This window comes from Osmerus eperlanus, chromosome 8 (genome assembly GCF_963692335.1).
Source record: "Osmerus eperlanus chromosome 8, fOsmEpe2.1, whole genome shotgun sequence".
Taxonomy (NCBI): domain Eukaryota; kingdom Metazoa; phylum Chordata; class Actinopteri; order Osmeriformes; family Osmeridae; genus Osmerus; species Osmerus eperlanus.
The window spans coordinates 14,232,919-14,258,295 of NC_085025.1; the positions used below are offsets into that span (position 1 = coordinate 14,232,919).

Genomic DNA, 25,377 nt, shown 5'->3' on the forward strand with positions numbered 1-25,377 from the left:
ACAGCAGATAGTGCTGGTCTGTTTTCATTGACCGCTGCTCCTGCGTTCTGTGAGAGCGTCTTTTCACAGACGAACTAACACTATGGACGAAGAATTAAAATGCCCTGTTTGCGGTTCTCTCTTCAAGGATCCTATTCTGCTACCATGCTCGCACAATGTGTGTTTAGCGTGCGCCCGAAATATAATCGTGCAGACCCCGGAGGGTGAGACACCTCCGCATTGCCGAGCATCGGGGAACTCGGACTATGATTACTTGGACATGGACAAAATGAGCATGTACAGCGAAACAGACAGCGGTTATGGATCATACACTCCGTGCCTCAAATCTCCGAACGGTGTAAGGGTGTTTCCACCGACATTGGTGCACCGTCACTGCTCCATCACTTGTCCGCTCTGTCACCGGAGTGTCTCGCTGGACGAGCGGGGGCTGCGGGGCTTCCCTCGGAACCGGCTGCTTGAATCGATCGTGTCTCGATATCAGCAGGGCCGCGGCGCCGCCGTCAAATGCCAGCTGTGTGATCGCAACCCAGTCGACGCCACTGTGATGTGCGAGCAGTGCGACGTCTTCTACTGCACGCCCTGCCAGCAGAGATGCCACCCCTCCCGCGGACCGCTGGCCAAGCACCGGCTGGTGCCGCCGACACATGCGCCGGCAGCCGGGGGTCAACCACAGAAACTCCCCGGCGCAACTGTGCGCAAACCGGCGAGCTGTGCGGATCACGACTCGGAGAACTTCAGCATGTACTGCGTCAGCTGCAAGACTCCCGTGTGTTTGAAGTGTCTGGACGACGGCAAGCACGGAAAACACGATATCAAACCCCTGAGCGTCATGTGGAAACAACATAAGGTAAGATAGAAGTCTAATTGGTCACAAACATCATTACCGTCCAATCTAGATCACAAGAGCACCTCACCGAAGTGTCATCCAATGTAGGCTACTGAATTGGTGTTAGTCACTCAGTGGAGTAGGTCACCAATTGGGATACATTAACAGGGTCAGCTGTGCAGCTTTTCATGCATGTTTTCATTGGAAATTATTAAATGGCCTCCAGTACTGTCTTAGACACAGCACTGTTGGATAGCTAGTTCACCCTGTCTCCATGCAGAAAGTCCCAATGTCCAGCACTAGAGTTTGAATAGGCTCAGAGGTCTTGGTTGCCCCAAAAGTGGGTGGTGAGTGGGGTGGTGTGTAAATACTTCTGCAATACCCCCCCCCCCCCTTTTCAGTTCAAACAGTGCCCTGTCCCCAGAGCTCAATTATACAGTCTTTAGAGCTTGCTGTTTACAAGCCCTCCAGCTCCAGTCTCTGTCTGCCTCCAGCTCTGGCTTTGGGGGCCGCGAATGTGTGTGGAAGAGGATATGACTCAGAGCTGTGTATGAATCCTCTCCTTCCTCCTCCTCCTCCTCCTCTTCTTCCTACGCGCTCACACACACACACACACACACACACCACCACAGGCAAGTTATTACGTGATAACAGACTACTGTGGGAAGACTAACAGAGCTATTACACTGCCTGCCATCCTCTCACAGCTAATAGCAGCCTCGCAGGCAAACAAGCCTTTTAGATAGAGCTGTCCTCACAACGCCCAAATTCAGCCAACGGAAATTAAGTTTCTGTTGGGCCCGGGGAATGAAGTGGGTCAGTAATCCCTCACCAGTGCGATTGGGAGTGGGCGCCCTCGCGTCTAGCCGTCTATCACTCATAATCTATCCCTTGCCTCACTCTGTGCCCCCTCCAACCCCCCCCCCATGCATCTCTCTCTCCCCTCATTCATCTCTATCACTCCACTCCACCCCCACCCTCCCTCCACCTCTCGATAATCAGGTTGTCGTTCCGGACTCACCTTCACCACGCTGCCCACACCGCAAATGGGCCGTGAAAATCGCATTTGCCGCCAACGAGCGTTTTCATAAGTAACGAGCGTCGTCGACACAAGACGGCAAGCACTTAGTTAATACACAGCTCCCGGTTCTGCAGAGGAAAGAGATCGATCCACCATGTCATCCACTTATCCCTGCCGGGGCTTGATGAACACTACGTAACAGAGCACAACAAGAGAGGAGGTTAGCTAGTGGAGTTTAATGTAGGAGAGAGAGAGAGAGAGAGAGAGAGAGAGAGAGAGAGAGAGAGAGAAGAAGGGAGAAGGAATGAGAGGGAGAGAGAAGGTCAGTGGTCTTTCATCTTAAAAGAGGAGAAGGTGTTTTATTCTTTATTGCAGCCGGCTGTTTTTCAAGGGCCGTTGAAGTGATGCTGTTTCTCTACAGCTGGTCTACATGCCTGTCTGGAGATGGGGTACTGGGCTTGGTCTGGGTCTGGATTTGAGATCCAACCTGCCAGGCATCCTCAACCTCATCCACAACCTCATCTTCAAATGCATTTTCATTCACTTCCCAGCGTCTACATCAGCTTCAGCCCCATCCTCATCTTCATACCAATCCCTATACCTATACCTATCCCCATATTCATTCCCTTCCTCATCCTTATCTAACTTGATATCATCCCTACTCGTCATATTTTTACTCTTCTTGGGCAGCTATAATGACGCGGGGGGCAGCATCTTACCTAGTATCTTGACGCAGTAGGTTAGGGTCAGGGTTAGGACGATCTTATGCATGAATAAACTGAAGCCATAGGCTAAGGCCGACGCCATAGGCACCTTTTGCATTGGAACAGTGACGCTAAGACTTCTGCCTAAGTGACAACATTTGTGACCCCTCAGGACAGAGACCAGGCCACCCTATCCCCGTCCCTGTGCTCAACCTCAAACTCAAGAGCAATGTCAATATCAGAATCAGAAAGGGTTTCGATCGCCATGACAGTTTGCACAGACAAGGAGTTTGCTTTCGCAGGAAGGTGCATACATTCAACATATATCCTATAATGGTGTTATAGGATATAGGATATCAACTTCAACCTCATGTTGACAGGCATTAGTATCAATTGTCTGTCAACGAGGACATATTTGACAACAGGGTTCACTTTTCCAGATGGAAGAAGCAGGCTGCTGGGTTAGGGGGTTAAGAATGGGAGGAGATAGGGAGAAAGAGAGTAGGAGGGAGGGATGGGGGGAGTGAAAGAGAGATTATGACTCTGAGATGTGGGTTTTAGATACTGTACAGATGCGTGGTGTAGGCAGAGATGTAGGGCACTGACAGTGGCGACGCCTGCACTGACGTAGTGAGATGAAAGAGCTTCCACAGCATCGGTGGCTGACACACACACCCACACACACACACACGGAGACACACATCATACACGTACACATGCACGCACACACACACACGCACCCTATCTCCCTCAACAAATTAAACCGATGAATACTGCGTGAGTGCGTGCATGTGTGTGTGTGTGTTTATGATTTACTTTGACAGTAACGATAAACCCTCTCGAGTGGTGTTTAACACCGACTTGTCAATCTCACTTAAAGCTTCTTGAACACATCAACCGAGACCTGAAAACATAGCTGCTTTCACAGACATTAGCGCTTAGCGCTATGAAGAAACGTCATGGTCATGTTATCTTATTTAACAACACGTACACAGGGGACGACCCTGGGCTGCCAGCGATACTTACCCCTCCGTCAAAATCACTGTGCATAAAAGAGGCCTAATGACAATATGCATTCACAGCTCATGAATATGCATTTACAGTTCATGAATATGTATTTACTACCGGATGGACTCAGCTGAGGGGTAGGGTGGGGGGGATAACAGTCGTGTAGCTTCCTGTGACCAGTGAAGCAGAAACACACTGAGTGACACACCCCCCCCCCCTCCATCCAGCCATCCTTCATCCCAGCATCAGCATCTACAGGGGGCTTGACCCTCCCCCGTCCCCACCCCCCCCATGTTGGTTCTGTTCAGGTTCACTCCCACCTGAACGGGTGTCTATGTGCAGCCCAGGCCGGCTGGACCCCTGGGGCGTCTGCCCATCTGGTGGGCTGGTCACTCAGGGACCTGAGGGCACGGGAGAGTCTGGGCTCTCCAGGAGGCAGACGGATCGATGGATCGATGTGTGTGTCCCACTGTGGTCTCCCTGTGGTCAGAGGAGGCAAAAGGAGAAGGGAGGGAGGAGGGATGAGGGAGGAGGGCGGAGGGAGGAGGGAGGGAGGGAGGAGGGAGGGAGGGAGGGAGGGAGGGAGGGAGGAGGGGGTTGGCTGAGTCGGCTCTGTCCTCTCTATCCTTCTGTCTCTCCTTCTCCTGCTTGTCTGCAGAAGTGGAGCGATCCATAGATTTTAGGATGCATCCTGTTGTGCTATCAAATGACGCAGTCATACACACACACACACACACACACACACACAAATGTTCTATTGTAGTTCATTGAATAGTACAATAGAATATTATTACAATAGTAAGCAGAGCAGACAGTCTAACCAGGCAGAGCAGAGCAGACAGCCTAACCCACTGCTAGTTGTGGGTGCCTCCATACAGCAGGTTGGCCTGGCTGCTACAGTTCTCATCCTGAGGCACACAGAGAGAAGGCTGCCACCCTTAACCCTCCTGCACTAAAGTATGCTTCAGACACACACAGCCTCAGAAATGTAGGTTAATGCACTGGATCTGCCGTCTCACTGAATACAGGCTGTTCTACTGTATACAGACTGTTCTACTGAATACAGGCTGTTCTACTGAATACAGGCTGTTCTACTGAATACAGGCTGTTCTACTGTATACAGACTGTTCTACTGAATACAGGCTGTTCTACTGAATACAGGCTGTTCTACTGAATACAGGCTGTTCTACTGTATACAGACTGTTCTACTCAATACAGACTGTTCTACTGAATACAGGCTGTTTCTACTGAATACAGGCTGTTCTACTGAATACAGACTGTTCTACTGAATACAGGCTGTTCTACTGAATACAGGCTGTTCTACCGAATTCGGACTGTTCTTCTGAATACTGACTGTTCAATTGTTCCACTGAATACAGACTGTTCAGCTGAATCTAGCTAGCTCTTCATACCAGATTAATGCTGGGGTATCTGGGGTCTGTACAATTTGGTGAAAGGTGCTAAAGGAGAAAAGCAAGGGTGATTGTATGTGTGTGTGTGTGTGTACAGCATGGGCATGTGTGTGTGGATGAGTGCATGCACCATTATCGTGAGTGTGCGTTTCCGAGTGTGTGTGTATGCTTTAGTAGGAGCTTTCTCGAGTGTGTGTGTGCGCGTGTGTGTGTGTGCGCGTAACTCACTGTGACCAAAGGCGTTGAGAGCCAGAGTTTTTGTGGTCTATATTTAGAGGCAGGAGAGAGTGCTAGTGCCAAGCTTCTATGAAGGGTGGACTGTACTGCTATGTACATACCGTCCTGTGTTACCATGGATACATGGCAGCAAGTAGTCCTATTATTACTTAAAATGAAACCTAATTTCACCTCATAAAACGATTACATAAACACCCTGGTTCAAAAGAAATATTTTCAATAATAAAATGAAGTCGCTCTGTAGTTGTGCTAGGTCAGTGTTTGTTAACCACTCGGTGGAAAAATGCTTGATAAAATATAGATATGATAGATTCATTATTCCTTACACATCTTATCTGGATTGGTTTAATTGGATGGGAAGGGTCCATATTTTGCATTTCCATGCATATATTAATGTAGCAAAGTCCATGAATAATCTATTTGTAGTGGAAGATAATTTTTTGGTATGTAGGACGTTCTCTGCATCCTCTTTACAGTAATATGGCCCTAGAGAACATGCTTTAATAATGAACACAGCTCTCTGTCATAACCTATTCTTTAGAGGCTGGTGAGTTGCCTGGCAGAATTGTATAGTGGTGTTGTGCTGGACAACATAGTGAATGTGCGTTCAAGTGTTCAATTTCATACACACTTGTCTGTGTGCAGTGTGGTCATTTGTAGTATAGTGGTGCGTGTAATGTGGTATTTTGCAGTATAGTGTTGTATATTGGGTACTATTTTGCAATGTTGGGATACGTTTTGTATCATAGTGGTGTATGTGACGTAGTACCACAAAGTGTAGTGTGTAGTGTAGTATAGTTTAGTAGAGTGGTGTGTGTAGCGTATCTTTTTAGTACCGTGGTGTGTGTAGTGTGTGTCAATGCAGCATCCGTGGGCCACAGAACTAGAGGGTTTTGATCATAAGCTGCCAAGTGAAGAGAAAGAAAGAGAGATTGTTTGTGCCCGGCGCCACCAGATGTGGAACACTAATGACACAGCTGCTGAGTGAGTGCGGAGGGGGATGAAGAGAAGGAGGGAGAATGAGAGGAGCAAGGGGGGGGGAAAAGAGAGGCAGCAGACCTGAGGAGAACACATCTGAGAAGCGGTGGAGAGGCTGAGGGGGTGAGGACGAGCTGGAAGGCACAGAAAGGTGGGGGATGAGGGGACGTGAGGTGAAGGAGGGGAGGGGAGGAGGAGGAGGAGGAGGAGGAGGAGGAGGGGAGGCGGGGCGATGAGGGGATGAGGGGAGGAAGGAGGGGGAGGGTTTTCGGGCGCGGTGACCCACTCCTCCTGGCAAGCGTGTCCCTGAGGAGTGATTGTAACCAAGGTCAACTCCTCTCTCTCTCTCTCTCTCTCTCTCTCTCTCTCTCTCTCTCTCTCTCTCTCTCTCTCTCTCTCTCTCTCTCTCTCTCTCTCTCTCCCTCCCTCCCTCCCTCCCTCCCTCCCTCCCTCACTGACCCCCGCTATCTCTCTCTCTCTCTCTCTCTCTCTCTCTCTCTCTCTCTCTCTCTCTCTCTCTCTCTCTCTCTCTCTCTCTCTCTCTCTCTCTGTCTCTCTCCCTGTACATATCCATCTAGTCAGCACAGCTGTGTCCTGTCCTCCTCCACTAGGCTACCGCACGCACATACATTAGTTGGGTGTGCTCAAGCCTTCGGCGAGAGCACAACCTTTGTTCTCTCACATATATATTATTATTATTATTTTTGCCCCCCTAAAACTCAGTCAATATTTGGCCTACATAGACAACCTAGGTGTCAAAAGTTTCGTCTTGGTAGTGATTGAGTTGCTTCTATTGGGATTTACATTCCGTTGCATGGTTTAGGCTCAAGTTACGTTTTTGTGGCGAAAAGTGAAGCTAACGGTGGCTAATTTGCTAGCAACAGTCACTGACGTGACCAACGTCACTACGTCACTAACGTCACGAAAACACGTGTGACTACCTTTGGCAGAACATTCGTTTCGCATCTGTTAACTTGGGGGATAGCTAGGCTAACTATAGCTTTACTGCAAGGCAGCTGCAGAAACGCCACAAGCAAAGAGGCCAGGGTGATAACTATTTACTCATTTTACTTTGTGATATGACACACAATTGTGATGTGTAATGTACAATATAAGCTGATATTATTAAGGAAGTACATCTACTTTCGGAAACAGTAGTCTACTATTTCACTGAAGTATTAGCATCATGACATTAGCCTGTGTTGCCCGGGCAACACATACTACAGTGGTCTATGATGTAGCGTTATCTGTTTTCAATCGTTAAAATAAACATTCCTCACATATACATTTTCGTTGTAGGATTTATTCTGACATTAGTAAACGATTTGTTGGTGAAATTACCATTACCTGTGGTTTCAATCCAATATACTGTAGCTCACTGCAACGCTGTAGCCTACGCGAGACACTACAAAAACATCTACACAGCTGTTTAGGAAGTCAAACGGCGACAGAACATGTTCGGCACTCCCCTTACTTAAATCAAAAGTCTATCTAACTACTAACCTGAACTTCATTGCCACAGCCTAAACGTTGTCAATCTGTTCATGAAAATAATTAATTTCAGCGTAAACCGTACAACGGAACGTTAAATCCAATTCAACCAACGCAATCGCTACTAAGACGAACACAGCAGTAGTCTAGTACTGTACCGTAGTAGTACAATTTACCGGGGCAGCTTTTCCACACAGGGCTATATCGCATTTTGCGTTGTTACTGACAATGAATGATCGCTACCAGTGAGCTTTTTATGAATGAGCGATTTTCCACAAAATAAATGTCAAGCTTATTTACGTTTTGGGGGGCATATTTTCAGTTAGCAGATGGTACTGTTTGAATCGCGATTCCATCTTCTACTGCCGGGTAACGTCGTAGAATAATCTTCAAAGGGGGTTCTTTATTAATGAATGAATGCAATGAGTAGGCTAAATGCCTGAAAATATCACGAGAAGGGAAAAACTTAAAATGACGTTTAAGTCATAGAGATTAGGTCAATTTTTACACCGGTCTGCCAAATTTATTCGTTTTGATTCAACGATGAGGCAGCCTCTTGCAGGGGAAATGAGAAGACATCTATTTCATTCTACACTTCACTCGTATTTTCAGTTGTAAATGAGCAGCAAAAAAAAAATGCTTTTAAATCTATGTAATCTTTATAAATAAGTATGCATTTTTATATAACATATACAGAAATATAAGTTGTAAAAATGTCATTCAAAAACGGACCCCTGTGCAACCGACGCAAGCAAGCACACCCTACAATTTCCCCAGAAATTGTACCCTCTCTAGTTCATCTGTGTGATCAAATAATAACCCAGGACAGAATCTGCGTGTGACAGGAAGAGCATGACTCACTTCCTGTTCGCTGGAAGTAAACCGTGAAGTGTAGACTAAAATTGATAGAAGAGCTATTTTCCCTGACTTACTGAACCTCCCTGCCTAAACCTAAACCCTCAACGAAGACAAGGAAAAACTCCCGGAAAGACTCATTAGAGAAAAAAATAGAAGAAACCTTGGGAGGAGCAATTCAGTGAGGGATCCCCTCCCCCAGTGACGGTTGGTGAGAGAGAGGAGCAGAGAGAGGTGCAGGGTGCAGAGGTGCAGGGTAGACAGGGTTAGGGATTACTACTGTCATATTTAAATGGATGTAGGTTAGTTTAGCTAGCTGGCTAACTTTGCGTCTATCAGGCCTCTTTGATTTGTTTGGGTGACTACTGGCCTACTGACGGGCCAACTATTGACATACTCTCACTGTGTCAGACACTTAGAGTAAGTGCATTTTACTCTGCCTCAATATAACATCACCCACCAGTGATGTCAGGGTTGGAAACCAGCTCAGGTTGAGAACAAACAAACAAACAAAAAGTCTGTATTTTAAAACTGTTTTATTCTCGCAATTGACATGTTTATTCATGTATTAAATTCTGGGTTGACTGATTGTGACAGAATCAACACATGACCCGAATCTCTTCACTGTCAGATACTGTGGTCAATACCGAATGGTTTGCTTAGTAGATCTGTCGGCCACAGGACATCCTGTTAGATCTCCTAACATGTCCATGACTAGACCATTAACCTTCCCGGATACTAGCACCTTGGAGAACCCTTCATGCATGATGAGCAATTGCATCATTAGTAGATGTGTGTGTGTGAGAGAGATAGTTGTGGTGCGACAGTCTGTCTCCCAATGGGAGTGCTGACCTCTGAAAGGTCATCCACACACACACACACACACACACACAATCTCCACACACTATGCTCTGGTGCTATCCTGGTGCTAGTCTTCTTGACTCAGCCAGCCTGTTCTCCACAGGAATGGCTTGTTGTTCCCTTGGTAGCGCCAGCCTGGCCTATCCTAGCCCTTGGCCCGGACCCACTCTAGCCCTGGTCTTCCCTAACCTGGACAGACAGCTTGCCAGGCCAGATGGCTCTCTAATAGGTTGTGTAGGACCAAGGAGGTATGTCTGGTTCCCAGCCCCCCTCATCGTGTGTGGCCAGGGCAGGATGTGTGCGTGTGTGTTTGTGTGTGAGGAGTGTGGGGTGGGTGAGGCTGTCCGCTGTGATTACCCATCAGTCATGGGAGGAAAGCACACACACACACATGCACACGCACACACACCCGCAGACATACAGTCACCCTCACACCAGCCCGGTATCACCCCTTTCTGTGCTCAGACTTGATTTGTTTTATTTTTATCAAGCATGTGCCAGAGCATGAGTGTGTGATTTGGTCTTACAGAGAACAACATTAAAAACCCTGGCATTTTGGGACATAATTGTCCATGTTTTTTTTTTAAGTTACACAGAATAAAATGTAAACCCATGCTTTATAAAAGGGAGCATTTGTCAGACTTTAGTTAGGGGCAGCTAATCCTATCCCTTGCCCTAACCCATGGGTAAATCATTCTCCAAAACTGCATGCACGTTTTTGTGCAACTCAAAAAAAGTTGGACAATCGTGCCCCATAACACGATCCAATAGATACTTTTTTTTGGTGTCTATGAACACAAAACTGCATGATACCGAGCTGGTCTCACACACACACATGTGCAGACACGCCTCTCCCCCCCCCCCCCCCCCCCCCAATCCCACCCTCTCTCACACACACACATCATAAACCACAGTCCATTGTTTGGATGGAGGGCCTTAACCTCTCGGGTGCATGGCTCCGGTGATCTTAATAAATGATCTTCACCTTTGACCTTGACCCTGTGACCTCTAAATGTCCCCGCTGCTGTGTGGGTGGGCTGCAACTCTGATGGAGGGGATTAGGACCCTCGTAATGTGTCTACGTTGGCCCACTATCTGTGTGTTGATGCTGACCTGCTAATGACCTGTCTGTCCGTGTGTCCTCCTGGTTCCAGTGCCAGCTGTCCCAGGCTCTGAACGGAGTGTCTGACAAGGCCAAGGATGCCAAGGAGTTCCTGGTGCAGCTCAAGAACATGCTCCAGCAGATCCAGGTATGGACGTTGTCCCGTTGGTCAATGGAGCCTCACCATTTTACACCAACTTTTTCCCTTACCTGACAAACTCTTTATCTTAGTCTTTGCCTACCCCTACTGGCAAAAATAAATAATGAATACATAAACAATTTAGATATTATTAGGGTGTAATCTAGCTCTGTATCCAACAACCTACCCAGCTCTACACTGAACAGTCATATTAGTAATCTCTGCGCTAAACACTTTAGTGTTACTTGACTGAACACTGTAGTATGACACACTTCTTTACTGTGGTGTTTCTTTTTAAACTGGCACGTCTTCTAAACTTCTTTTTATCACCTGACCAAGGGGCTTAGAAGAGCAGTATGTGTGACTGTCTGCCAAATATGTTTATGTGTGTTTTCATGTGGACGTGTGTGTATAACTGGCAGCATTGTGGGACTGTGGCTGTACTTCTGTAATCAGCAGCTGGACAACACAGCCCTCAGGGGACCTCCTCTCTCCTCTTCTCTTCTCCTCTCCTCTCCTCTCCTTATCTTCTCCTCTCCTCTCCAGCAGCAAGTCAAGAGAAACCCTGAGGGCTGTGTTGCCATGCTGCTGATTGGAGAAGTACAGCAGCAGCCCTAAACTTCTGCCAGTCAGACGCACACACACACACACACACACACACACACACACACACACACACACACAGCCTGATGCAAACACATACACTGCTATGAACACATAGTCACACACACTGCTATACACCCCTTGGCCTGGCGATTAAAATTATTTTTGACGTGGTGCCCTCACTTTCTCTCCTTTCCTCTACCCCCCTCTCCTCCCATCCCCGCTGTCTCCTCTACCCCGGCATTCTTTGCCCCCCTTCTCCCCCCACTTTCCTCTCCTCCCATCTATCCACTCTCCCTCTCCTCTCCCCTCCTCCCCTCACCCCTCCTCGCCATCATATCTGATCATTCCCTCAGGAATGGAAGGCTAGCGTGTGTATGAAAGCTCTTACAGCGGGATGAAGGGGGGTGGGATAGTGTCGGAGTAAACCCCCAGCTCTACTCTGTACTCCCTTATCTCCCAGACTCTCTGTCCGCTCCCTCTCAGCCCTGAGAGCCCACAGCCGCTACTGTCTAAAGCAGGATTAGAGGTCTCTATCTCAGCTCTCATCTCCGGCTCGGAGATTAATCATCCATGCAGCGGGGCAGGCAACGCGCCTGTGGCAGAGGTGGTTGGGGTGACTGGGCATGTGTGATGAGTCGCTGGAGGATGTGAGGGGGGAGAGGATTTGTACAGTGTCCTCTGCGGATGTATAGATTATGAGGCAAATCTGGAATTTACGGAATTTTGGATGCACTGTTGTGTCTGTTGAGTGCAGTTCTGTCTCTAACTCTCTGGTGTGTGTGTGTGTGCGCGTGTGTCCTTGTTACTGTAAACTATTCCTGTGGGGACCAGAAGTTTCCTCAAGAATAGTGAAGAGAGGAAAAATGTCTTGGTCCTCACAAGTTCAAGTACGATTTCTAGGGAGGTTTAAGGGGTTTACGGGTGAAGGTTATAATTAGGGTTACGATTAGAACTACATTAAGTGTTGGGGTTAGGAGTTAGGGATTTTGGGGTTAGAAGCTAGGGTTAACTTTAGAGTTCAGGTTAGAATTTTGGGTCAAGATTAAAGCTAGGGTAATGGTAAAGTACCTCAATATCCAGTCCCCACAATAAGAGCCACACAAACGTGTGTATGTCAGTCAGTCATTCAATTTTATTCATGAAGCACATTTTAAAATAACAACTGTTAGCCAAAGTGCTGTACAATTACGAATAATTAAACCACACAATAGGACACAAGACACAATCCCAGACACTGCAGACACACATGTGTGTGTGTCCGTGTGTGTGTGTCCTCCAGGAGAACGGCGTGGAGTTCGAGGCGTGTCTGGTGGCCCAGTGTGACTCCCTCATTGAGGCCCTGACCAGGCAGAAGGCCAAGCTGCTCACCAAGGTCACCAAGGAGAAAGACTACAAACTCAAGGTACGCATGTCACCAAAGCCCATCCCTCTGATTTCTTTTGTCTTTTGCTTTTGTACATATCTTATGTGTGTGGGGGCCTATTATCCTCTCTCTCACCAGCCGTCTCTGGAGGAGGGGATCCCTCTCTGAATTGCTCCTCCCAAGGTTTCTTCCATTTTTTCTCCTGTTGAGAGTTTTTCTGGTTTTTCCTTGTCTTCCTTGAGGGTTTAGGTTGGTTGAGGGGCAGTTCTATGGGCGTATGTGAAGCCCTCTGTGACATGCTTGCGTGTAAAAAGGGCTATACAAATAAATTTGATTCGATTTTTTGATTTGATTTATAGGTCTGGTATGCATGTGCTTGTGTGAGTGTGTGTGTGTGTGTAGCTACTGTATTGGTTTGACATAGACACCAGAGTCAACCACCTGTCTGGCTGAATGATAGTTTGACTTTATGACTGCTTGGCGAAACCGGCCAACTGGCGGGCTGCTCTGTCTAAGCCCTCCTCTGGTCACATGGAGAGATGCCCAGTCCCCGTGGTGAGGTGTGGGGCTGGTGGGGGGGGGGCATGGTGTCAGGACTCTCTCTCTGGGACAGCTGCTGGCTGGAGGAGGAGGGTGGGCAGGGATGGGACAGGGGAATGGGAGATGGAGGCGTAGGATGTAGGAGAGTGTGTGTGTGGCGGGGTGGGGTGGGGGCGTTGCTGGTATAGCAGATGGTGGAGGGAAAGGGGGAGGGAAGGGGGAGGGTGGGAGACCGATGAGAGGGGATGAAGTATGAAGGATGAGTATGTGGAAGGGGGGGATATAGATTCTCCTTGCCTCCCTCCCCCTCTCTCCCTCTGCTCTCTTGCTCTCTCTCTCTCTCTCTCTCTCTCTCTCTCTCTCTCTCTCTCTCTCTCTCTCTCTCTCTCTCTCTCTCTCTCTCTGTGAAACTATGAAAGGTCTGTTATTCCAGGAATAGGTAAACAGATCCTGTATTCTTGGAACAGATGTAATGCTGTTGTCCCACAAACCTAGTCTTTCATGATGTCGGTTAGTATTATACACTGAATACAGGCTATTTTGTCTCAACTGGGCCTTTTTTCTTTGTGGGTGTGTGGGAGTGTTTGATGGTGGAGGTCATTATCTGCTCTTCCAACTCTGTACTCTGTCATCCCTACACAAACTCTGTCTGTCACACACACACACACCCACACACACCACACACACACACACACACCCACACACCCACACACATACACACACCCACACACACCACACACACACACCCACACACCCACGCACACACACACACACACACCCACCACACACACACCCACACACCCACGCACACACATACACACACCCACACACACCACACACACACACCCACACACCCACGCACACACATACACACCCACACACACAGCCAGTCATCATTGGTATAATCCAGTCTGAATTGACATTTCCATCCTTGAATGTTGGGATCATGCTATGGGTACATATGCCTTCTGCAATTATAATCTGCTTTCCTCTCTGTTTCTCCATTGCTCTGTGCTTTGGAAAGATGATCTCTTTTATTAATAATGATAATCATTCTAATGATTAATACAAGAAATGTGTATGGAATAATTCACTGTTCCAATGTATGTCCTAGTAGTATTACAGATCCAAAAGACATATCATCCATAATTCTCTTTGTTCAGGAGTAATTTTTTATTCATTTTACCCTTCAGAAATATGGATGGTGTTTTGTATGGTGCTGTATCTAAAGAGCAGCTAATTACAGGAAATTGTCTGCAATTAAATCTCATTTTATAGATTGTATTGGAGTGCCACGTCTTAATTAGATGAGAGAGTAATTAGCATACACAGATCATGAACCTTTTATGACTTTTTATATATTTATATTTTTAAAGTATTTTTACTGAATTTAACCAAAGTTCTCATTTAGTAAAAAGCATAATGAGAGTATGTTTGTGTGACTGTGACGGACACAGGTGTATGCTCTTACAAATCATGCCTCATTCAAGCTGACAGCACACTGAATATCAATTAGTCCCGAATGAACGACTTTGACACCCATCCAAATCCCCTCGCCCCGAATGTGTGCCAGTGAATGTGTGTTTACACGAGTATTTGCATACCTGTATGTATTTGTTGGCCTATTTGTCATTTTTTGTGTAGACAAAAAGGATGTGAACATTTATGTTTTGCGTCTCTAATGCCTGACTTTGTGTGTGTTTCTGTGCGTCTGTGTATGTTTCTGTGTGTGTATGTTTCTGTATGTGGGTGTATGTTTCTGTGTGTGTGGCTGTATATTTCTGTGTGTGTCTGTGTGTGTCCAGGTGGTGCGTGACCAGATCACACACTGCACCATGAAGCTACGTCAGACCACAGGCATGATGGAGTTTTGTCTGGAGGTCATCAAGGAGAACGACCCCAGCGGGTTCCTGCAGGTACGCCACACGGCTTGTTACAGAGGTGGTTCACGTACCATTCCGTAAGGATGCACCTAGTGCACGAGATAAGGCTGGGAAAAGACATAATAGAAATAGAAACAAAATACATTGGAAATAGAAACAAAAGACAAAGTGTATCTTGTGATTTGCTTTTATGAGAGTGGCGTGTGGTTGAAACCACAATGTTTGCGGTCTCTACTCCAGCCGAACTGAAATGAGGTACAGCCCAGGGTGGTTCATGCTTTGGGCACATTAAGATGGAAGTGCTTTGAGGAGCAAAGTCTAGAGGTTGAGGGTGTTTGCTTGCCCTGCCTCACCCCCACCCTCACCCTCCCTTCCTGTTGCATCTGCCCCTGCCCCCTTCAGGGCAGCACAGTACTGCAGTCAACCTAAAAACTCTGGTTCCTTGGAAGTAACATTTTTGTAACATATTTGCCCTTCCTTCATAAAGACTCAACCAAACGCTGAAGCTAATATAATCTGAATTCTAACATTGCTGTGCAATAACATTGATGGACAAGGCTGTTTTATCCAATATTGATCTTCGGTATCAGAGGTTAACTCGGTTACAGGTTACCCGGAACCAGGGGCGGACTGGGGGGAAAAAGTGGCCCGGGAGTTACTGTTAGACCGGCCCACGGCGCACCTCCCACTCAATACACAGCGCGTTGCCCACTCTATGCATCGCACGTATCAACCAGTCAGTGGCCTACTTGGCAAAATACCCATACACTTAACATTATTTTGGATGATTACAAAGAAATTACATCATATATGTTTTATGTTATTATATGTTTTAATAACATTTGGATCCACCAATTTGCCTGGATTGACACATGGAATAAAATGATACTGGCTCTTGGCCAAGTCAACGGCACAACTTACCGTCGTATCACTGTCACCAGTCGGTGGTTTCCCAAATAAATCAGAGATTTTTAAATATTTTGATGCACCTTCCTCCAGACATGTTTTCTTTTTCTCCCTGAGCTTTTCAGGTCCACCTTAACGTGTTGGTGCCGATGACATGCTCTCACTTTCAAAAACAACTTTGTCTGCTAGCGAGTGACGCAAATGTTGAGTAGGCAAGGCAAGGCAACTTTATATATTATACGTTATACGTGTTCAAGCTGTGTAATATGGAAAATAGTTGGAGGTGTCGGCGATGTCAGAGGGAGGGCCGGTTGGTGATGGAAGTGGCCAGGTATTTTGGACCATCCCAACCCCGTCGGCCCACCGGGGATTCCCCCGGTATCCCCGATGGCTAGTCCGCCCCTGCCCCGGAACCAGAACCTCACAGCTTAAGCTGAGATCTAAACCTCAAGTTGAGATACCCACCATGCTGAACATTCAATCCTGTATGAGGCCTCCTCATGAGGAGAGATAAAAAGCAGATCAAAGACTCTCTCTGGGGAAGAAGGCTCGGCTCCTGCTTAAAAAATGGATGAAGTATTGATCGAGCTATTGCTCCTCGCCGCCCAGCTCAGCATGCGCTCTCTGCATTGTAACAGGCAGTATCCTGCGCTTACTGAAGGCTCTCGACCTAGCAGGGAAAGCCGTGCTGAGACGTTAAAGCAGAAAGCACATTGAGCTGGCAGTTAGCTGTTTGACATCCCGCTGATCTTTTGTTTGTGTGTGTGTGTGTGTTTCGGTCTATTTGCATTTGTGTGTGTTTCTGTGTTTGCGTGTGGGTGTTTCTGTGTGTGTGTGTGCCTACGTGTGTGTGTGCCGATGCATGTGTGTGCCTACGTGTGTGTCTGGTGACACGTGTGCGCCTGTGCGTGTTTCCTCGTGTGCAGATCTCGGACGCCCTGGTCAAGCGCGTGACGTCCTCTCAGGACCAGTGGGTGAAGGGGGCGCTGGAGCCCAAGGTGGGGGCGGAGTTTGACCTGACTCTGAACAGTGACGCCCTCCTCCAAACCATCCTCCAGCTGGACTTCCTGCAGAGCAAAGGTCAGACAGGTGACCTATGACCACCCCGTCACCCTTGTGACATTTCATGCCATTTCCCGAGAGCTCCCAACATGACTCTCCTGGGTGTTCATGATTCAGTTTGGCAATAAGCTAACTATTACAATCAGCTTGTATTGGATTAGAGTTAACCTACAGCACAGGAGCTCTTCAGAGAAGAGGGTTCGGCAGCACCGGTCTATTAAAGTCCATCTAAACTGCCACAGAAGGCTTCCCATCCCCAATGGGTTCTCTCCAGTGTGAAGAAGCAGTTTCGTAATCGATCGTAAAGACCTATAGTGGAGTCTTAACTGTGAACCGAGATGCTGTCTCGTTAAAAGCTCCTCCTCCTCCTGGCTGTGCTGTGGAGCTCTTGAGCCAAGCCGACCAGCTCCATCTACACTCACGCTCCGAGTTCTAGGCTCAGATGACAAACGCCTACATTTCTGTTGGCTTCTCCACATCAAACAGCCCATTGTTGGTGGGGTTTAATCATACAGAAGTCTGTTAGACTGGCGTAGCCATGCTTACACTTTTTATTGCAGATATGTCTGTTTCTGAGTTGGAGGGATGCATATTTCATGTATACTGAATTTATAAAACTACAGTTACCGTCCTCGCATTTACACAGGATTGCTTCTGGGCAATCCTACTCAGTTACCCTACTCACTCTGCCCCACATCTCACAAACACTATAAATAGGCCTGATTGGTGTGACCTACTTCACGAGTCAGTAAGGCCTGCTCTGATTCGTCCATCCCTGAATCACATCTAAATGAGGCTGCCTCTGATTGGCTGCCCCACTGCACTGTACGGAAACACAGGAGGTCTTTGCGATCCGTCCAATGGTGTTGACGCGCCAAACCACCTGTCCAATCGTGTTTCAGATGTTCAGGAGGCCCCGTTAATGAAACAAGTTCACGAAGGTGGACAGACCGCAGTCGAGAGTCCGGGAGGTATTTCAGAGACGCTAATAATATCCAACCTTCCCCCTTTTATTTGTCCCTTGAAAACCTAGCAGCCAACACCTCCACCTCCGTCACCTTCTAGGACACTCAAACTGCGTTCTTTCTCCTCCTCCTCCTCTATCCTCCTCTATCCTCCTCCTCCTCTTCCCCCATGCATGTAACGCCCCTGGTTATCCGGTCATGCCTTACCTCTCTGGAATGTACTGTGGCTTTAAGAGTGTGAACACCCTTCTCCTCACTTCACCCTCCACGCTCCCTCCTTCCTTCCCAACATGGTTGCATTCCATACCCACCCCAGGCCTCCACACTCAGAGGTCTAGGAGTCCTGTTTGAGGAACCTGTGATGGATATGGAACCCAGCCTGGCCCGTGTGTGATTCCAGCCCTCCACGGTGTCCACTAGCCTCGCCAGACTCACTGACTCACTGCACTGTGTGTGTGTGATCTCTCCCCCCCCCCATGTCGGCTCCTCTGCAGTGGAGTCTGCTGCCGTCCCCACGGCCCCTCTGCTGCAGTTGGAGAAGTGCAGCACCAGGAACAACAGCGCCACCCTGGCCTGGAGGGTTACTGCGCCCCCCAGCAACCCGATAGAGGGCTACGTTCTGGAGCTGGATGATGGCAATGGGGGGCAGTACAGGGTCAGTCACGCACATGCACACGCACATACACACACACAGCATTGCAAAAACATAAGCATACAGAAAGGCATGCATTCACATACAAACTCACACAAGCACACACAAAACAACAAAAAAAGACATCCATTCACACACACACACACACACACAAACACACACACACACACAGGCACACACCCTAGCACACACAAGCACACAAAAAGATACACATTCACACACACACACAAGCACTCAAAAAGACATGCATTCACATGCACACACACACACAGTGTGGACAGGTGGTGTAATGAAAGAGTACGCTGTGTGGTGCTTGTCAGTGCTGTGTCACTCTGTGTGTGAGCTGTCACAACACGCTCCCCAGACAGTAGGGTTGTCATTCCACAGGCTCTGAGATGATTCACCCTGTGTGTCTGCTGCCCAGTTAAACCAACGCCAGATGGACAGGAGTGTGTGTGTGTGTTCATACTGTGTGTGTTCAAATACTGTGCGTAGGTTCACATACTGTGTTTGAGTTGAAATACTGTTGGTGGGTGTGTTCAAATACTGTGTGTGTGTTTGCCTATTTTTGTTCATATACTGTTTATATACGGTGTGCATGTGTTCATACACTCTATGTTTGTGTTCAAATACTGTGTGAGTGTTCATATACTGTGTGTGAGTGTGTTTTTAAATGTATATTTTAATACTGTGTGTGTGTTTCAGGAGGTGTACGTGGGCAAAGAGACGGTATGCACCGTGGACGGCCTCCACTTCAACAGCGCCTACAACGCCAGGGTGAAGGCCTACAACTCGACAGGCGTCGGGCCCTACAGCAAGACCGTGGTCCTCAAGACCTCCGACGGTGGGTTCTCGGTCCGGATACAACCGCGGCACCTCGGAACACATTCACACCACTCACAACCACAACACCCCTCCTATCTCGCCGTCCCTGCAAGTGTCTTAGTGTGAGTACGGGTGAGGGAGATGGGAACCGGGGTGGAGAACAGGGGGAACGGAAGGGGGCGACGTCGAATCGAGGCGAAGTGTTTGACGCGAGTGGAGAGGGGAACGGAGAGGAGAACACGGGAGGAGAGGAGGAGAACAAGGGTAAACGGGAGAACCGAGAGGATCCTACCACGTCGAGATGAAAGCGATGCCCCCTGATGGGAGCTAGGTTTAATGAGAGCTGGGAGCGTGTGTGAGCGTGTGTGAGCGTGTGTGAGCGTGTGTGAGCGTGCGCGTGTTCACCGCTGCTCCTCCAGTCCGCTGGGACAGCCAGCCTGCTGTTAGCAGACACCATGTTAATGTCACTACCGCTGGAGCGCTGAGCCACAGATAGAGGAACATGGGTACAGCTCACTAACACACACACACACACACACACAAATGACAGTAGAGAACCCTGACAGGGGAATAGTGCAATCAAGTAGAATTAACCTGATTAGATGACTTTATTTTGTTAAGAACATTTTAATCTGTCTTTCTAATGCTTGGAGAGTGTGACAGGCTGTTTTGATGTGTCTAATGAGGCACGTCTGATGTGCAATCTGTCCGTATCACGGAGAGGCGAGAGGAGTGGAAGAGGAGGACGGATGGACGGATGAGAGGAGATAGCGAGACGGCGGGATGAAAGAGGAGAGAGCCTACCAGGCTCAGCCTCATTCCCAGTCCCGGCCATCGTTTTTCACCTCAGCTTCTACCCTAGTCCCAGCCTCGTTCTCAGCCTAACAGCCTCAGTTCTGCCAGAGCAGGAACAATGGTGCAAGCAGATGCCAGAAGACCAACTCGGCACTGCGTCCACTGCGCCAGAGGAAACCGCTCCAAACTGGTTCTCTATTGTTCTCTGGAAGAACTGCGGGGGGTTTAAGACACACGGCGGACATGAGGGCTTTGAGCCAGCGGGAGTCGGGCCATACAGCAGCGCATTGCATGATGGGAACGGGCCTCGCCCGAGCTTGCTTCCTAAGCAAGGAAACGCAGCTGAAGCTTGTGTTTTAAATAGCACATTAACGGTGGAACGGTCGGTCTCCCCTTAATTTCCTCGTGTTCTAGGGTTCATGCACTGCTATGCCGTGGGGAACGAGGGAGTGAGGTGAGGGGGGGGGGGGTGGACCAACTATTTGTAACCTCCCCTACCAGACTCGATCCAAGCAAAACAATATTTTACTTAAAGCATACTGAGAAAGTAGATAACATGTGACCACCATGTTAAGGTGGTCGGTAAGTCTGTGAACATGCAAAAACATAACATTTACATCATTTAGCAGACGCTCTTATCCAGGGCGACTTACAGTAAGTACAGGGACATTCCCCCGAGGCAAGTAGGGTGAAGTGCCTTGCCCAAGGACACAACAACATTTGACACGGCCGGGAATCGAACCAGCGAACTTCTGATTACTAGCCCGATTCGCTAACCGCTCAGCCACCTGACTCCCTACATTTCAAGCGCACTTCCAGTTGTGTCGACACATTGTATACACATACATATAAATATCATGTGAAAGTATTAAGCTCTGACTTTTCACACATTTAAACAAAATTGAAGTCGACTCTTTCCGCCTGGGGATCCCCCTGCCATAACTCCCTCTCTCTCCCCTCCACAGTGGCCTGGTTCACCTTCGACCAAAGCTCCGCCCACCGCGACATCGTCCTGACCAACGACAACCAGACGGTGTCGTGCAGCAGCTACGACGACCGCGTCGTCCTGGGCACCGCCGCCTTCTCCAAGGGCGTGCACTACTGGGAGCTGAGCGTGGATCGCTATGACAACCACCCGGACCCTGCGTTCGGCGTGGCGAGGATCAACACGGTGAAGGACATGATGCTGGGGAAGGACGACAAGGCCTGGGCCATGTACGTGGACAACAACCGCTCCTGGTTCATGCACAACAACTCCCACACCAACAGGTAAACACACCCCGCCGGATCACATTCTATTTGAGGGTGGGTATTTATACATTTCGATTCCTTTCATCTTCCATCTTCGATCTTTCTAGCTCTTTCCGGCGAAAGTAGGCAGGGTTCTGTTCTGAAGAATCTTCTGGAGACATGGCTTTAGACAGGCGTACAGTTGGTATGCCTGATTGCTAATTACTGTGTGGAAGGGTGGTGAGACGCTTGCCCGACTGTGAAGCTCTCTGTGATGTTACTTGTACTAAGGGCCAGGCAAATGAAACGCGATTTGATTGGATGGAGAAGTGAGCCGCACATGGATAACACAGAGAGAGAATGATTCAGAAGGGCAGGGGTCTGCTGGTGGGAAGATACAGCTCTGCTCTTTCTCTATAGACACACACACACTCTCACACACACACAGCCAAAATTAGACCATCAGCTTCGCATGTCAGACTGGCACGAGTACAGTAACAGACTTGCGTCATCAGGTAGGCAGTCAGATGGAAATGGAAGTATACACACACACACTCACGCACATGCACACGCACACTCTCTCTGTTTCACAGTAGGACAGCGCTGACACAGATTCAGGGACAAAAAGAAACAGTGGGTAGCTTTAGGGCCTGGTAACAATCCCTAGCAACCAAAGCGCCCCCCCCCCTCCCTCTGACCAGTACACAGAGAGCACTATCCTCCATCCCAGAATACAGTAGGAGTAATTACACCTTCTTGTTGCCATGGGGAACTATTCCTATCTCACCCCCCCCCCCCCCCCTCTTTCCCAGTAGACATGTCTGTCTGTCTTTCTAGTAAACAACACAGATAAACAGCTTGTGTCTTTATTTATGTATGTGTATTTGGTGTTTGGCAGTGGCCTGATTTATATCCCTCTTCTCGGTAGTCATGTTGGTTTCTAACCTCACTGGAATTCACTGTGGAACCCTTTGAGATGCTATGTTTTCCCAGCTTGCCTCGGAAATTGCTCCTCCACTTTCATCTCCATTGAAAATAATAGTATTATTTGTTCTAGTATGACACATTTTGGGAAGCTAAATTGGCTGTCTAATGATTCCATTTAAAGTACAGATTGAGATCAAATCATCCGTGAATATGAAATCAAAATAAATCGGGTCAGATGTGTTGGAATGAAGGAAGATTCCATATGTTCCTGTCTGCTGTGGGAGATCCTGTATCAACCCTGGACGACCGTTTGGCTCGACCGAATACAGACCAGAACATGTGTGTGTGTGTCGTGTGCAGGGCTGAGGGGGGCATCTCTAAGGGAGCTAAGGTGGGCATCCTGCTGGACCTGAACAAGCACACGCTGACCTTCTTCATCAACCAGGAGCAGCACGGCCCAATGGCCTTCGAGAACCTGGAGGGGGTCTTCATGCCTGCCGTCAGCCTCAACAGAAACGTCCAGGTCTGGAACAACACTACCTTCACGTGCAGGAACATCTCATGCAGGCGCCCGATATAGAATTATGTTTTGACGAAAAATCCATTGTTTGCTGATTTGAATTGGAGGAGAATATTGAAATGAAAGCCCAAGGGAATGACTGAGAAGGCACAGATGACTGGATGGATGATGGAAGGAAGGAGGTGGCACTGCGGTGCTCTGCACTGCGCTAAGCTCATCCGCGAATGATCTCATCGGCTGTGCTCTGCTTGTCCCCCACAGGTCACCCTACTGACAGGACTGGAGGTGCCAAAGAATATTAAACAGCAGTAGCTGTCGTCCAATGGCTGGGCTCCCAAGGTGACCCGGGGCCTGGTGAGGGAGGGGCCATTTCTCCCTCCGCACCCGACTGGACCGTACGAGCGACCCGAGACATTCGGCCTTCCCCCACCACCCTCCCCCCATCTCTACATCTGATGCTGTGCAAACACCACCCTGGGAAAACAGCCAAGCAGAACATCTGCCAATACTGAATACCATGAAAGTATTCCGTCTGTATTTTAAAAAGGCATATTATTTATCTGTATATTAGGTCTTAGTTACTCACGTGTCAACACAGCGTACAATCACACTTCATGTTTACAATCCAGCTGCCCCAGGGACCTCTTCTTACAGGAAGAGGAAGTCAGGAGGACCGGAAGTAGGAAGTAGTAGGAAGTAGGGCCCCTGCAGCTCTGTTTCTCCTCTCTCAGGTGTGTTAACAGAGGAACACTGTACAACTTTCAACCGCCATTTTGGATATGTCTGTTATTAACTTGGAATCTCTCAGACTCCATAAAGTAGAGATTGTTTCGAATTTTTTAAATCAAATGCTTTGCTGTTTTTGTAACTGTTACAGAACCTGCCTATATCAGAGATGGCACATGGATAAATTCCGTTTCAGTCCTGGTTTCAATACTCAGTCGAAAACAAATCTTTATTCGAGAGAGGACGTTTCACGTTAAGATTTGAATCTGAACTTGTCCTCTCAGTCAGCTTGTACAGAAATGGAATCAGTCCAACCCTGCTCTTACTAAATGATAACCGTTCATAAGTCAGGGTGATGTACCTCACATATCTCCTAACACAACACACAAGTATGACCAAACAGCCTTCGAACCCTCAACTGTACTGAACAACAATGACATACTGTGTCCATGCTGTCAAGTAAACCATAACGCTGTGTACATATCAACAAACTTTAATCGCACAAATGATGCTGGCGTGTTCACCACCAAACACAAATCTCAAAAGTCATTAAGGAAACCTGTAGAGGCTATTTAGGTTCAAAGGTTAAACCAAACCACTGTGATTATTTAGAAAGAGACATTCCCATGTATATTTTAACAAATGATTCCTATACAGTCGGTCAGAAATCCTATCCTATCAATATCCTATCCGTCAGTTTACTAACCCTATTACTCTTATGTTTTATGCATTGACTTTGAATATGTTATTTACAGTATATATTTATTGCCTAAAAGGGTGTTTGTGCGTAGGTGTGTGAATGAGGACACATTGTTAAGCATTTAGAGAAAGATCCACGGAACATTCTGTGTGCATGTTGTAAATACTGAAACTAGAGTCATGATAGGTCATGAGCTCATACTAAGCATGTAGTCTAAGTGAAGCTGTTTACTGAAAAACACACATACATAGTAAACTGGGAGCCATATGAGTGCTTATATGTGTATGACAAGTTCAGTCCAATGGTACTTTGCCCCCTAGAGATCAAAATGAACATTACAGCCCCACATTCACACAGATGTTAGGCTACCTTTATACTCCAGAGTTAACACCGTTATGAAGCTCAGGCATATTAAACCTTTTAAATGACAGTGACAATAGAGGGCTTTATAAAAAAGGGGATTTTGTGGTTCCAGAGTCTTAGTGAAATCGAAGACACTTAAGCAGGCTTATGCAAAGGCTTAGAGCAGGTGGATTTCTCTAGGCATTCAAATGTCTATGTCCTCATTTAAACTAATACAGACCCTGGCAGGCCAAGTCTTGCAGCCAATTTCAGTAACGTGAGCTGTCTTCTACCAAAATCAAGAGCTATATCTTATTATTTGGTTGGTTTCTCACTGGGCAGTTGCTCTAGTTGTCTGAGTCCAACATCTAAAGCCCTACACCCAACAGTCCAGATGTGTCACAGACTTCATTCTGTTCCTGAAATGTAATGAACCCTTAACTCCATGACTGCATCTGGATTAAAATGACCAAAGCTGCTGTTGTTCTTTTAGAAAGGAAACCCAATTTCACCCACATTAGAAGTTAAATCACAGTGGGACTACTAGATTAGGGGTGATGGAAAGGATTTGTACTTCTGATGAACCTCTTTGTAAACTTATTACAAAAACACCAAAAATGGGTCAATATGGGTCATACCAAGGACTATTCTTTCAAAGTGGATTTGGAGAAATTCCTGTATTCTGTCGTGACAGCTTTCTT

General features: G+C 47.6%; 1 protein-coding gene across 3 annotated transcripts; it reads left to right on the forward strand.

Annotated features, from left to right (window-relative positions):
* Window positions 1–25,368, forward strand: LOC134024931 (E3 ubiquitin-protein ligase TRIM9). Of its 3 annotated transcripts, XM_062467676.1 has the most exons (11): window positions 5–847; window positions 10,548–10,643; window positions 12,520–12,642; window positions 14,949–15,059; window positions 16,859–17,012; window positions 17,897–17,965; window positions 18,454–18,614; window positions 19,317–19,455; window positions 21,197–21,500; window positions 22,749–22,911; window positions 23,170–25,368. In XM_062467676.1, the coding sequence occupies exons 1-11, from the start codon at window positions 83–85 to the stop codon at window positions 23,218–23,220; spliced, it is 2,136 nt and encodes a 711-aa protein (XP_062323660.1). In that variant the 5' UTR covers window positions 5–82; the 3' UTR covers window positions 23,221–25,368. The 3 variants fall into 3 exon arrangements, with proteins under 3 accessions (XP_062323661.1, XP_062323662.1, XP_062323660.1); XM_062467677.1 differs by lacking the exon at window positions 17,897–17,965 and having other exon boundaries at window positions 1–847; window positions 16,859–17,021; XM_062467678.1 differs by lacking the exon at window positions 17,897–17,965 and having other exon boundaries at window positions 2–847.
* Window positions 25,369–25,377: the final 9 nt, after the last annotated feature.

What these genes read in the sequence shown, in the direction of transcription:
- LOC134024931 (XM_062467676.1), top strand. Translation starts at nt 83, where the DNA reads ATGGACGAAGAATTAAAATGCCCTGTTTGCGGTTCTCTCTTCAAGGAT. An exon ending in ACCCCAGCGGGTTCCTGCAG is followed by an intron (nt 15,060 to 16,858) that starts GTACGCCACACG and finishes CCTCGTGTGCAG; the next exon opens with ATCTCGGACGCCCTGGTCAA. An exon ending in AACAACTCCCACACCAACAG is followed by an intron (nt 21,501 to 22,748) that starts GTAAACACACCC and finishes TGTCGTGTGCAG; the next exon opens with GGCTGAGGGGGGCATCTCTA.